This window comes from Trachypithecus francoisi, unplaced genomic scaffold, assembly GCF_009764315.1.
Source record: "Trachypithecus francoisi isolate TF-2019V2 unplaced genomic scaffold, Tfra_2.0 Lachesis_group6, whole genome shotgun sequence".
Classification (NCBI taxonomy): Eukaryota; Metazoa; Chordata; class Mammalia; order Primates; family Cercopithecidae; genus Trachypithecus; species Trachypithecus francoisi.
This window is the reverse complement of record NW_022681471.1, coordinates 72,992,065-73,005,882: the sequence shown is the minus strand read 5'-3', so window position 1 is coordinate 73,005,882 and position 13,818 is coordinate 72,992,065. Positions and strand designations below refer to the sequence as shown.

Genomic DNA, 13,818 nt, shown 5'->3' with positions numbered 1-13,818 from the left:
GTCCTATTTGAGGCCCAAGCTACTCTCTTCCTACATTAACTTATCAAGAGTGGCCCTCCCTCACAGCTAGAGCCACCCCAGGGCCATTTCTGCTTCATTACAATTGGGCACACGTGGAAAAAGGATACTACTGGGGAGATCAATTATATTGCCTGATCTGCAACCTGATGTGTGGGTAGGAAGTTGGGGCGGAGCAGTGGAGGAAAGGTTTGGTCAAGTGTGACAAAACCCCAGCAGCTAATCTCACTCCACAATAAGAGATTATAGCAAAGCATCTATAATCAACTCAGCTTAAGAAGTTTTGACCTTCTGGTTGGGCTTCTTATCACAACAGAACAGCACCATAACCATGGCCTTCTTCTCCCGACTGAATCTCCAGGAGGGCCTCCAAACCCTCTCTGTTTTGCAATGGATTCCAGTCTATATATTTTTAGGTGAGTGAACCCCAAGGGCTGGAGAGCACATGGGGAACAAACCAAAAGAGTGTCCAATCTCCAGATGAGGAGGGTTCCAAAGAGATCATCTGGTTGATCTCCACCCTCTGGGAAGGATCTGCCAGGCACAAAGGCCAGGAGAGAGGCTGCGGCTGTTCTGGTTTAAAGATTACTCCAGGCCAGGCACGGTGGCTCACGCCTATAATCCCAGCACTTTGGGAGGCTGAGGCAGGTGGATCACCTGAGGTCAGGGGTTCGAGACCAGCCTGGCCAACATTGTGAAATCCCGTCTCTACTAAAAAAAAAAAAAAGAAAAGAAAAAGAAAAAATACAAAAATTAGCCGGGCATGGTGGCATGCACGGGTAATCCCAGCTACTTGGGAGGCTGAGACAGGAGAATCACTTGAACCCGGGAGGTGGAGCTTCCAGTGAGCCGAGATCCTGCCACTGCACTCCAGCCTGGGTAACAGAGCAAGACTCTGTCTCCAGATTTAAAAAAAAAAAAAAAAATCACTCCAGCCTTCCCAGGAGCTGTCCCCTATGAACTAGCTGAAAAGAGTCCTATTCAGGGACAGGGCAGAAGTGGTGGTGGCTTACAGAGTTGGTGTTACTAGGTAGGTGTTGGGTGATTTTCTAGTCTACAGTTACGGTGAGAGAATTCTGGAAAATCTGAGGGCTGCCTGAGTGAAATCTCAGACAGAATTTTGAGAAAGAGCCAGTTGTTCCATGGACTCACGGCACGGAAGTCAACAGTGTTGGGCCTCTCCCACCTAAGAAGGCAGCACTTTTTTTTTTTTTTGAGACGGAGTTTCGCTCTTGTCGCCCAGACTGGAGTGCAAACTGCAAATGGGCTGACAGCTCCAAGATTTTCCTTGCCAGAAACCAGGGATTTGGGGGCGGTCAATTACAGGGGCAAGCTTGAAAACTGGATGAGGAGAAATAATATCATCCTGAGGGATGAGACGGGTAGGAGATAGCTGGTTCCAACCCATGGGAGGCTATATGATCCTTAGAGCAGAGGCTCTCAACCAGGGTCCTATAAACCAAAAATTCAGGGTGGATGGGGGGGTACTTTGAATTGGGATGAATAAAACTGCCTCTTTTGGCCGGGCACAGTGGCTTACGCCTGTAATCCCAGCACTTTGGGAGGCCGAGGCAGGACGATCATGAGGTCAGGAGATTGAGACCATCCTGGCTAACACGGTGAAACCCCATCTCTACTAAAAATAACAGAAAATTAGCCAGGCGTGGTGGCGGGCACCTGTAGTCCCAGCTACTCAGGAGGCTGAGGCAGGAGAATGGCGTGAACCTGGGAGGCAGAGCTTGCAGTGAGCCAAGATCGTGCTACTGCACTCCAGCCTGGGCGACAGAGCAAGACTCCGTCTCAAAAAAAAAAAAAAAAAAAAACAGAAAAACAAATAAAACAAACTGCCTCTTTCTTTCCACTAACATCTAATTGAAATGTAGTATTTCCTTCAATGATGAATGTAAGCAATAAACCACAAAGTATTAGGAGTACCTGTGAGTGTCAGTAACAGACATCACAGAGATTTGCATTTCGTATTACAGTTGTTGCAGGCATCTCGAAATTTCATTTATGTTCACGACTACTTCAAAATACCAGTAGTTATTGGCACTGCTGTTAGATCTGGTTATTTAACACATACATCAAAGAGCACATATGTTACTATATCACATTGTGGGTAATATTTTGATAACTGAATTTTAATATAATGGGTTTCCTTTGTAAATCTGTGTATTTTATTTTGTGCATTTAAACATATTATTCAGAGAAAGGATCCATGGCTTCACCAGACTGCCAGAGGGGTCCACAGCCTTCTCAAAATGCAGACTTATTAAGCCTTATTAAAATCAAAACACGCTAAGCCCACTGATGGCTTGAGTTTAGCTATATCGAGAGAAGAAAGTGATTTTGTTAGTAAACTTGGTTGTTTCTAGACTTTCATAGTTTCTTTTTGTTTTCCTTTGCATTTCCCCTAACTTCCCCAAAAAGACCCCTTTGATAAGTTCCGGCCCTCAGCCAGGAAAGTGGGGGACACAGGAATGTCCTAAGACACTTGCTATCAGGGTGGCAGCAACTGTGTCAAATCAGGATCCCAGAAAGAATGGGCAGAGATGGGGCAGAGAGAGCAGGGAAAAGATATCAAGAGAGGATGAATTTTGTGAGCGGGTCCTTTTAGGTGTGAGACCTCTTCCACCCAGGAAAGGTCTTCTGGGGCAGGTTTTTTTTTGAGACGGAGTTTCGCTCTTGTTGCCCAGGCTAGAGTGCAATGGCACGATCTTGGCTCACTGCTACCTCCGCCTCCCGGGTTCAAGCGATTCTCCTGCTTCAGCTTCCCAAGTAGCTGGGACTACAGGCGCCTGCCACCACGCCGAGCTAATTTTTGTATTTTTAGCAGAGAGGGGTATCACCATGTTGGCCAAGTTGTTCTCAAACTCCTGACCTCAGGTGATCTGCCCACCTCGGCCTCCCAAAGTGCTGGGATTACAGGCATGAGCCACCGCGCCCAGCCGAGGCAGCTTTTCTAATTAAAATGTACTCATTTTTCTGCCAGAAAATGATACTTTCTCATATATATTTTTCTCTATTTCATTTCCTCTCTCAAAGGACAGTGTGTCCTGCTGGGTATAGCGTAGAGAGTGTATCAGACAACTGGATATGTGAGGGACCAAGAAGGTGAGGATTAGCCTCCAAGTAATGCCCCTTCACCCCCAAATTTCAATGGTTAGTTGTCCCAGAAGAGCTGCAGGAGTGGAGTGGGGATGATACCTATGTGTCTTCAGTGGAAACACATAAGAATAAATAGGGCTGGGTGTGGTGGCTCACACCTGTAATCCCAGCACTTCAGGAGGCTGAGGCGGGTGGATCACAAGATCAAGAGATCGAGACCATCTTGGCCAACATGGTGAAACCCCATCTCTACTAAAATTACAAAAATTAGCTGGGTGTGGTGGCATGCGCCTGTAGTCCTAGCTACTCGGGAGGCTGAGGCAGGAGAATCACTTGAACCCGAGAGGCGGAGGTTGCAGTGAGCCAAGATCGCGCCCCTGTACTCCAGCCTGGTGACAGAGCAAGACTCTGTCTCAAACAAAATAAAAAATAAAAAAAATTTAAAAATAATTAGAAAAAGAATAAATGGGATTTTTTTCACCTTCATTTTTTAAAGTTATTTTTATTGTAATACCATACCTAGAACATAAAATTTACCATTTTAACCATTTGTAAGTGTGCTCTAAGTACATGTCATTAAGTACATTCACAATGCATGGCCACCATCCATCTCCAGAATTTTATCTTCCCAAACTGAAATTCTGTATCCATTAAACAATAACTCCCTAATTTCCCCTCCTTCCAGCCCCTGGCAACCACCATTCTGCTTTCTGTCTCTATGAATTTGCCTATTCTAGGTACCTCATATAATTGGAATTATTATTCCAGTGTTTGTCCTTTCATGATTGGCTTATTTTACTTAGTATAATGGCTTTAAGGCTCACCTATGTGGTATCATGTGTCAGAATATCTTTCCTTTGAAAGGTTGAGTTACACAGTGCCTTGTGTGGATATGCTACATATTGTTTTTCATTCATCTACTGATGGACATTAGGTTGCCTTGACATTTTGGCTATTGTGAGTAATGTTGCTATGAATATAGATGTACAAACATCTCTGAGACTCTGCTTTCAATGCTTGTGATATACACCCAGAAATGGAATTCCTGGATCACACAGTAATTCTGTTTTTACTTTTTTTTTGGAACTGCCATCCTGTTTTCCTTAACGGCTGCACAATTTCACATTCCCACCAACAGTGCACAAGAGTTTCAATTTCCCCACATCCTCATCTATACTTCTTATTTTCTGTTTTTTAAATAATAGCCATCCCAATGGGTGTGAGATGATATCTCATTGTGGTTTTGCTTCACATTTCCCTGATGATCAATAATGTTGAGCATCTTTTTCGTGTGTTTGTTGGCCATTTGATTTGACTTCTTTTAGACTGATTAGCTTTACCATTTCATTTGTCTTTCTCTTCTTGTTCAGGTGCTATACGTCCTGTTTCTGTTCTTTTAGTGATTATGCTAGAAATTACAACATAAATCCTGGGTCTTGAAAGTTACCAAGGTAGCTTCAGTGTCCAACAGGGCGTGATGCCCACAAAGGTGCCTAAGACATTCAAATATGTTCAATCCAACAGTTATAGTGTAAATACTAATGATAAGATCTTGGGCTGTCCTTGCTGTGAGATCCTTACAGGCTCTTTACTATCTAGTAACAGAGATAAGCCAATCATTCATTCAACCACTGTCCCCATTTTATGTGCCAGTGCTGGACACATACACAGATCACTATAATGTAAGACAGACTGTGGTGAGTGAAAGAGCCATGACAAAGTGATATTAGGGTATCAGAATAAGAAAATATTATACAAGTTGAACAGATCAGGGGAGACAGGAAAGGGAGTCACCGTGGCATGGCAAACAGGACATGAGTTCTGGAGTTCATCAGACTTAGATGGCAATTAGCTGTGTGACTCCAAACAAGTACTGCAATCCCTCTAAGTCTCAATGTCCCTATTCTCTCAGCCTGGTTCATGGGAAATGCTCCTACAGAAATGTCTGCCTTCCACCTTCCTTCTTCCTTTTCTTTCTCACCTTCTTTCCTTCCTTCCTTCCTTCTATCTTGCTCAGAGCCTCCCTCAGTGCTTCCCTCCTTCCCAAATGATGTTCAGAATCATAGCTGATTATGGAGCATTACTGGAAGTAATGGGGAGGAAATAGAGAAAATGGAGAAAAGGCAGAGGGACAAGAAGGAGGGAGGAAGCAAGAAGAGAGGAATGAGAAAATGGCTTGGAGGAGATTTGGAATACAAATATTCATGTCCTTAGAATTAGGCTGTGGCTCTGACAGCCCCTCTCAGGGCCAGCTTTCATTCAGAGGATGGCTTTCCCTCATCTCTTCTGGGCTTGTATCACCATCCCCCTAAACTGTCTCAATATTCTTTTTCCTGATCGTCTAACCTCTGATCTCCACCCTCTCCCATCTATTCCAGTGCCTGCTTTTGGAGGTCTTTTGAAAGCATCCTTTTTTTTTTTTTTTTTTTTTTTTTTTTTGAGATGGAGTCTTACTCTGTTGCCCAGGCTGGAGTGCAGTGGGGCAGTCTCGGCTCACTGCAACCTCCACCTCCCGGGTTCAAGCAATTCACCAGCCTCAGCCTCCTAAGTAGCTGGGATTACAGGCATGTGCCACCACACCTGGCTAATTTTTTTTTTTTTTTTTGGTATTTTTAGTAGAGACAGGATTTTGCCATGTTGGCCAGGCTGGTCTCCAATTCCTGACCTCAGGTGATCCACCCATTTCAGCCTCCCAAAGTGTTGGGATTACAGGCATGAGCCACCGTCTCAAAAGCATCTTTGATTACATCCCTCTCTTGCTCAAAAAAAGTCAGTGGTTTCCCATTGCCTATGTGATGATGTATAAAGGTGTCAGACTGGACATTCAAAGTCTTCCTCCACTCTCTGGTGTTAACCCGTTGCCAGCTCATCCTCCTACTCTTCCCTACATGATTGCCTTGCGTTCCAGGTAATCTATTCATTGAACAAACAGGAAATCTACTCTTCCATTCCTTCACCTCTGCTCCCACTACTCCTACTACTCCTGCCACTGGAAAGACGGCATGATAGCTCTTCCTGGACTATCCAGCAACAGCACCTCCTTTTAGATATTACTCAAGTAATATCTTCTCTGTACATTTTCCAGACAACCCAAGACTACATCACCTCTGAAAGTCTAGAGCACTTTGTAAGAATAGGCTGGGTAGCAGCCATTATATCTTTTGTGCCCTCTACCCAATAAGCTCCATGAGAACAGGAGCTCTTTCTTATCATCATTATATTTCATGCAAGACCAAGCTTGACACTAACTTGAAGGTCTTCCAGATTTCTTCTTCCTCAGCAGAAATCTTTAAATTCACTCTTACGCTTTTTTCTCTCCCTTGGACATCCTTTTTGGGTGTGTGAGCCTGCCCTCTTTCTCTGGTTTCTGGTACTGTAAAGAATAGAACAGGTTGGGTGCAGTGGCTCAGGCCTGTAATCCCATTTTGGGAGGCCGAGGTGGGAGGATCACTCGAGCCTGGGAGTTTGAGACCAGCCTGGGCAACATAGTGAGACTCCATCTCTACAGAAAAAAAAAAAATCAAAAAATTAGCCAGGCATGGTGGTGCACACTGTGGTACCAGCTATTGTGCTGGCTAAAATGGGGGACTCATTTGAGCCTAAGAGGTAAAGGTTAGAGTGAGTTGTGATCACGCCATTGCACTCTAGCCTGGGTAACAAAGCAAGACCTTGTCTCAAAATAAATAAATAAAAGTAGAACATAGTCTTCAGAGTCAGATGGACCAGTCTGTCACTTACTTGCTGTGAGACCTTACGCAAGTAAGTCTCTGTTACTTTCTATGTGACCTTGAAAAAGTAAGTCATTCACCCTGTACCATAACAGAAACAGCATAGTACCTGCCTCTCAAGACTGTTCCAGAGATCTTTGAGGTGAGAAAATCCTCAATACATATTAATTTTCTTCCTTTCAACTACCAAAATTGACTACTTGGAGCCCAACCACCACACCTGATAAGATACTGCCAACCTTGCCACTTGATCAACAGAGGAGTTACAACCACTCCTCTGAGGCAGACACCTTAGACACTGACTTTATTGCATCTTCAGGAAGATGATAACTAAAGCAGATAGAGACTTTTTCTTTCTTTTCTCTTTCCCTCCCTCCCTCCCTCCCTTCCTTCCTTCCTTCTCTCTCTCTCTCTCTCTCTTTCTTTCTTTCTTTCTTCTTTCTCTCTTTCTTTTTCTTTTTTGAAACAGAGTCTCACTCTGTCTCCCAGGTTGGAGTGCAGTGGTATGATCGTAACTCACTGCAGCCTCAAACTCCTGGGCTCAGGCGATCCTCCTGCCTCAGCTTCCCGAGTAGCTGGGACTACAAGTGTGCACCACCATGCTCGGCTAATTTTAAAATTTTTTTGTAGAGATGAGGTCTCACTATGTTGCCTGGGTTGGTCTTGAATTCCTGGACTCCAGTGCTCCTTCTGCCCTGGCCTCCCAAAATGCTGGCATTACAGGAGTGAGCCACCATGCCCGGCCTAGACTTTGATGCATTCCCAGCATTCCCACATACCCCATCACGGCATCTTTCATTAATCCCCTTCCATCACCCCAGCATCAAATGAGCTGTGTTGGGCTGAAGAGTCTACCTCCTTGGTGACTTTCAAATTGCTATGTGAAACAGTAGCCTATTTTAGGTTCCCACTGGCTTTCATCTGAATGCCAAAACTCTTAGCTGATCTCTTTGCCTATAGTTTCTCTTGCTCTCACAGTTATTCCAGATTATCTTCCTGAAACAGACACGATCATGCTACTCTTCTGCTCTCTGCTTAATAACCTTTACTGGCTACTCATTCCCTTCAGCATCAGGCCTAATCTTTCCAGTTTCCTTCCCAGCTTCATCTCCTGTACCACGGCTTCCTTTGGCTGCCTGTGTTTTTGCAGGTAATGATGTTACTCATGGGCCTTGGACTCTCCCATCTCCTGGCCTTTGTTCGAGTTCTTCTTTGTGCATGGAGGACCCTTCCTCTACCAAGCCATCTGACAAAAATCCTACTTTTTCTCCAAAATTCAACTCTGAACCTTACCTTTCACAAGAAACCCAGAGCTTCTGGAAGACAGGAATTTGATTTCCACATGTGAGTTAACACATATGAGTTAAGACACATGAGGCACTTAAAATAGTTATTGGCACACAATGAAGATTCAACAAATGCTATCTACTTTTTTCCTACCGCTTGGAGTAAAGATACATGTTCTCTCTGATTCTCAGTTTCTTCATGTGTAAAATGAGATAATAAAATTATCCACCTATGAGGATTGCAAGTACATTAAGTGCTGAACAGAGTGCCTTTCACAGCAAATGGTCAATACATGGTATCAAGGACCACGCATGCATTCTTTTCATCATTTCCATATTTACTCCCTTCACCCTCCTCTTTCCAGTTTCCAACCCTGTCCCCATGGCTTTTAACATAGAGATTTCATATGAGGTAGGCTCATCAATGTTTATTGAATTTTTAAATTACCTGTCACTCCTACAAGTTCTTATATTGATAGTTTATTTGGATCCAACAAGTAATCCCAAAGCCACAGGATTCCTCTTTGACAAACTACCCTTGTTTTTTGTTTTTTGTTTTTTGTTTTAAATTTCTGAAGGCATTGAGCCAACTGACTAGATTTGGCAAGCATTGCCAACGTTCAGATTTAGGTCATTGCCCCGAAACATGAAATATAATGTTTTCACCCATAAGATTTATAGGTTTTCACCTTACACTGGAAATAATTCATTGCCTATATCCTTACACACATATGCACACCTTATAACTTCAGAGGGCCTTTCCTTGTTTGGAATAAGGGCATTGGTGGTTTCTCTTCCTATTAACTTTCACCTGCAATTTGGAGAATTTTGAAATCGAACTTCTTCCTTTACTATAATTCAATGTAATGAATAATTATCATAAGCTATCTCTTTGTGCTTGGACTGTGCTAAAGGGTGTTTTTAAGAAGCTTACTGTCTGATAGGGAGAGAAACAGACATATGAGGTACTAATTACACAATCAAACAAAATGGACCAGAACCAGAAAGAAGCACGAGTAGTGTCTTGGGAGTGTGCAGAAGAGGCAGTCCTTAATTCTGACCAGGAGATGAGCAAAGATATCATAAGGAAGTGTCATTTGAGCTAATCCTTAAAGCCTGAGAGAATTTTGATAAGCAGAAAGTTGGAAACAGAGTAATAAAAATAAGGGAACAGCATCATCGAAGGCAGAGAAATGTGAATTACATAGTGAGTTGAGGGAATGGGAAGTAGACAAAGGTGGTCGGGCCCCTGTTTTGCATACTTTAGCCATTTGTTTCCCACCTTCTGGCTCTTTCCACAGCTGTGTACCACCCAGGCTATTATTACTTAACATACTTTTCCTTCAAATTAAGTCATCTCTGTAGCCTAAATTAATGTATTTTAACAGGAAATTTTATATTGCTACCATGAATTTGCTTTTATTCTCTATGCATTCAAATAACTTTTTATCCATATACCACCTTGGATCATCTAATGTCCCTACAGAGCATGGGAACACTAGTCTGAGAAACACTTTGATTTTTCAAATTACTAGGCTGCAGCATAAGGAATGTGAGTACAGGCACTGAGAGATGAGGCTAGGAAGATATATGGGGCTAGGCCAGTGAGGGCCTTGAATACCAGGCCAATGTGTTCAGACTTTATTCTGTCAGCAGTTGCAAAATATTGATGGTTTTGGAGAAAGCAAACAACATGATGTGATGGTGCTTTTTAAAAATTTCTGGCAGAGGTGTGGAAAATGGATTGGAGGGGAAGAAACCAATAGCTGAAGGGCAGACAAAATGCTGCAGTCCAGACTAGAAAAAAAGCAAGTCCTGGACCATAGCAGTGACAATGGGGACAGAGACAGGAAGATGGATAGAAGAGGTTTTTGTTGTTGTTGTTTGTTTGTTTGTTTGTTTTGGGTTTTTTTGGAAAGGGAAATAAGTCAAAGATGGCCTAAAAATATTGAACCTATGACATTTATCTTGAGGCCTGAAAGATCAATAGGAACTAGCCAGACAAAGGGCTGAAGAGGGAGTTTTCCAGGCAAAGGGGACTGCATGCAGAGAAGCCCTGAAGCTAGAGAGCACTTGAAGGAGCTGAAAGAATAGCATGGTGGAATGCAAAGGACAAGGTGGTGGCCAGGGCCTAGATCACCAAGATCTCCTAATCCTTCTAAACCACGGTTAGGAGACCAGACTTGATCCTAAGGGCCACAGGAAACCACGTTAATTGTTGAATTGTTAAATTACCATATACTCCCACAGGTTCTTATATTTATAGTTAACTTAGATACAATAGGTAATCATAAAGCCACAGATATGCCTCTTTGACAAACCAGCCATGTCCTTGGCTACGTGCTATAGAGTGACAGAGACAGACTTGCATTTAATGCACTGGCTGCATCATGGCTCAAATGGAAGCAGGCAACCTATTTAGAAGACACTGGTGGTCATCTAGGTGAGAGATAATGGTGGCTTTGAGCAAGTGGTAGCATGGAGGTGGGAAATATAATAATTTGAAAGATATCTGGAAGGCAGAAGTGGCAAGAATTGGTACCTGACTAAATGGAAGTAACAGCTAGAGCTTGGTGGTTAAGGATAAGCCTCTGGAGTAAGACAATCTTGGTTCTCAGCCTGGTTCACTTACCTCCTAGCTGTGTAATTTTGGAACTATTTAACCACTCTGAACCTCAGGTCCTCATCCACAAAATGATAATGATTACTGTTCTCATGGGGTCTTTATGAAGATTACATAAACTATGCCACATGAAACACTTAGTTTTACATGATAAGTGTACAATAGATATTGGCTATTAATCTATGGGATAAGTGAGCAAGTGAGAGGAATCAGAGATGATTTGAAGAAAGGACCCACTTAGGTCATATTGGTACCATTTTTAACTTAAGCTAGTAATCATTAGCAATTTGAGGCTATACAGGTTTAACTTTTTTTAAAGTCAGGATCAGGGATAAAGAGGGACATTATGTAATGATAAATGGGATGATTCACCAAGAAACAACTATCCTAAATGTGTCTGCCTCAAATGATAGAATTTCAAAATACATGATGCAAAAACTGATGGCTCTAAAAAGAAAAATAGACAAATTAGCAATTATATTTGGAGACCTCCTTGACAACCACAATCAGTCAAAACTCACCTAACATGAAATAAATAACCCATCACTATAATCTTAATTTTAGAAGGTTAAAAATCTTCCAAAAAGAGATTTTCAGACCCAGATGGTTTCAACAGCAAATTCTACAAACATTTTACAGAAGAAAAATCACGAATTCTATGAAATCTCTGCGAGAAAACTTAAGAGAAAGGAACATTTCCCAACTCATTTACGAGGCCACATCCTGATACCAAAATCAGACAAAGATAGTACAAAAAAAAGGAAAAGAAAACTATAGACTAAGATCCCTCATATATATAAATGAAAAAAGCAACAAAATATTAACAAATTGAATCCAGCAATACATTACAAAGAATAATGCACCGTGACCAAGTGGCCTTTATCCAGGAAGGCAAGTGTAAATATTTGAAAATAAATCAATGTAAACTACCATATTAACCATCTAAGCATGAAAAAACCCCACGTAATCATATCAATTGACAAACTTCAACATTTAATCATGATAAAATCTCTCAGCAAACTAGGAATAGAAGGGAACTTCCTCAACCTGATAAAGGGCATCTACGAAAAAAAAAAAAAAACCTACAGTTAACATCGCACTTGATCATGAAAGATGAAATGCTTTCTCCCTAAGATTAGAAACAAAGCAAAGATGTCCATTCTCACCATTTGTATTCAACGATATACTAAAAGCCCTAGCAAATGCAATATGGCAAAAAGAAAAAAAGAAATAAATGCATACAGATAGGAAAAAATGAGAAATAAAACTGTCCTTACTTGTAGATGACATGATAGTCTGTAAGGAAGATCCAAGGACTCTACTTTAAATAAAACAAAAACCTCCAAGAACTAACGAATGAGATTAGCCAGCCACGGGATACAAGATCATGCATAAAAAGTGATCACATTTCTATATACTAGCAGAGAAGAATTGAAAACGGAAATTTAAAAAACAATACCATTTAAATATCTTCAAAAATAAAATGTTTGGGAATAAATCTAATAAACCATACAGGATTCATAGGCTAAAAACTGTAAAATGCTGATGAATAAAATAAAAGATCTAAATAATTAGAGACATACCATGTTCACAGACTGGAAGATTCAACAGAGTAAAGACGCCAATTCTCCCCAGACTGATCTATAAGTATAATGCAATTCAAGTAAAAATCACAGCCAGGGTATATTAGGTAATAGTTTTGCATAAATATTAAATTTCCCAAATTCGGTAATAGCATTATGGGTGCTATAAGGGAAGAGAATATCGTTTTTCTTGCAAAATACATGCTAAAGTATTTAGAAGCAAAAGACTAATTTCTGTAATGTATTCTCAAATACAAACATATGTATATACTTACATTTTTACATTTAAAGATAAATCAAATGTAAAATGTTGACAATGGGTAGATGTAGATGAAGATAATACAAGACTTTATTAAAATAATCTTGTTTTGTCAAAATAAAAAGTTTAATTTAAAAGCCTCCATCAAGAGTTTTTGTAGAAATAAACAAGCTGATTCAAAAATTTATATAGAAAAACAAAGAAACTACAAATAACTAAACAATTTTGAGAAAGAATAAAGTTAAAGGAATTATACCATCTGATTTTGAGACTTAGTATAAGACTACAGCAATCAAGACAGTGACGTATTTGTCAAGGAATAGATATACTGATCCACAGAACAGAAAAGAGAGTCAAGAAATAAACACATGAATATGGTCAATTGATTTTTGACAAAGATGAAAAAGCAATTCAATGGAGGATGAATAAGTCTTTTCAAGGAATGGTGTAGGAAAATTTGATGTCCATATGTGACAAAATGAACCTTGACCCAAACTTCAGGCTCTATAAAAATTGACTCAAGTATGACATCAACAAGGTGGTGAATGGGAGTCCATCACATCTCTCCAGAGTAACAAGAATTTGGCAGCCATCCATGGACCAAAGTACCTTGGTGGGAATTTTGGACCCAGGTAGGATGTTGCAAAACTCTAGTAGAACCCAACACCAAGGAAGGCTGTTTTGAGAGGGCAGACCCACACCCAGGGTTGTTGACCGTGGTGAAGGTTACAGACCTGGAAATAGCCTCATCCCCCTGTAAACTCAGCTACAATGCCATTTGGCCTTGATTCTGCCACCAAAATCATCTTCCAAGGTGTCCAGGGGGAGTCACAACCATCTGTGCCTCAAGTTACAGGACTGCCAATCTTGGTCCCTGTAGTTTACCCTGAAGCAGCCTCATAACTCAGCTCTGGTCACACTCTGCTGTGGTATGGGAGCAATTATGCCTTCCCAGGGGCTTGCTGGGAGTCATGCCTGTCTGTGCCATAGGAAGCAAGCTTGCTAACCTTGGTACCACAGCAGATCCTGAAACAGCCCCACAACTTGGCTCCAGCTCCATTGTACTGTCCAGAGCAGTCCTGTCCACCCAGGAACCTGGCAGGAGGCACACCTGTCCATGCCCATGGAGGCAGGCCTGCAGGCCTCAGTCTTGGCTATAGACCTTGAGGCAGCCCTATGACTTGGTTCTATCCCTTCTCAGCCACAGTCCTGG

At 41.6% G+C, this 13,818-nt stretch overlaps 1 protein-coding gene across 1 annotated transcript in view; it reads left to right on the top strand.

Annotated features, from left to right (window-relative positions):
• The first annotated feature begins 293 nt into the window (after positions 1 to 293).
• The window catches only part of DGAT2L6 (diacylglycerol O-acyltransferase 2 like 6), a 33,799-nt gene continuing 20,274 nt past the window's right edge, over positions 294 to 13,818 (top strand). Inside the window, exon 1 of the mRNA XM_033201598.1 lies at positions 294 to 434. Coding sequence (XP_033057489.1) covers positions 350 to 434 — 85 coding nt within the window. The 5' untranslated portion in view covers positions 294 to 349. The remainder of the gene's footprint in view (positions 435 to 13,818) is intronic.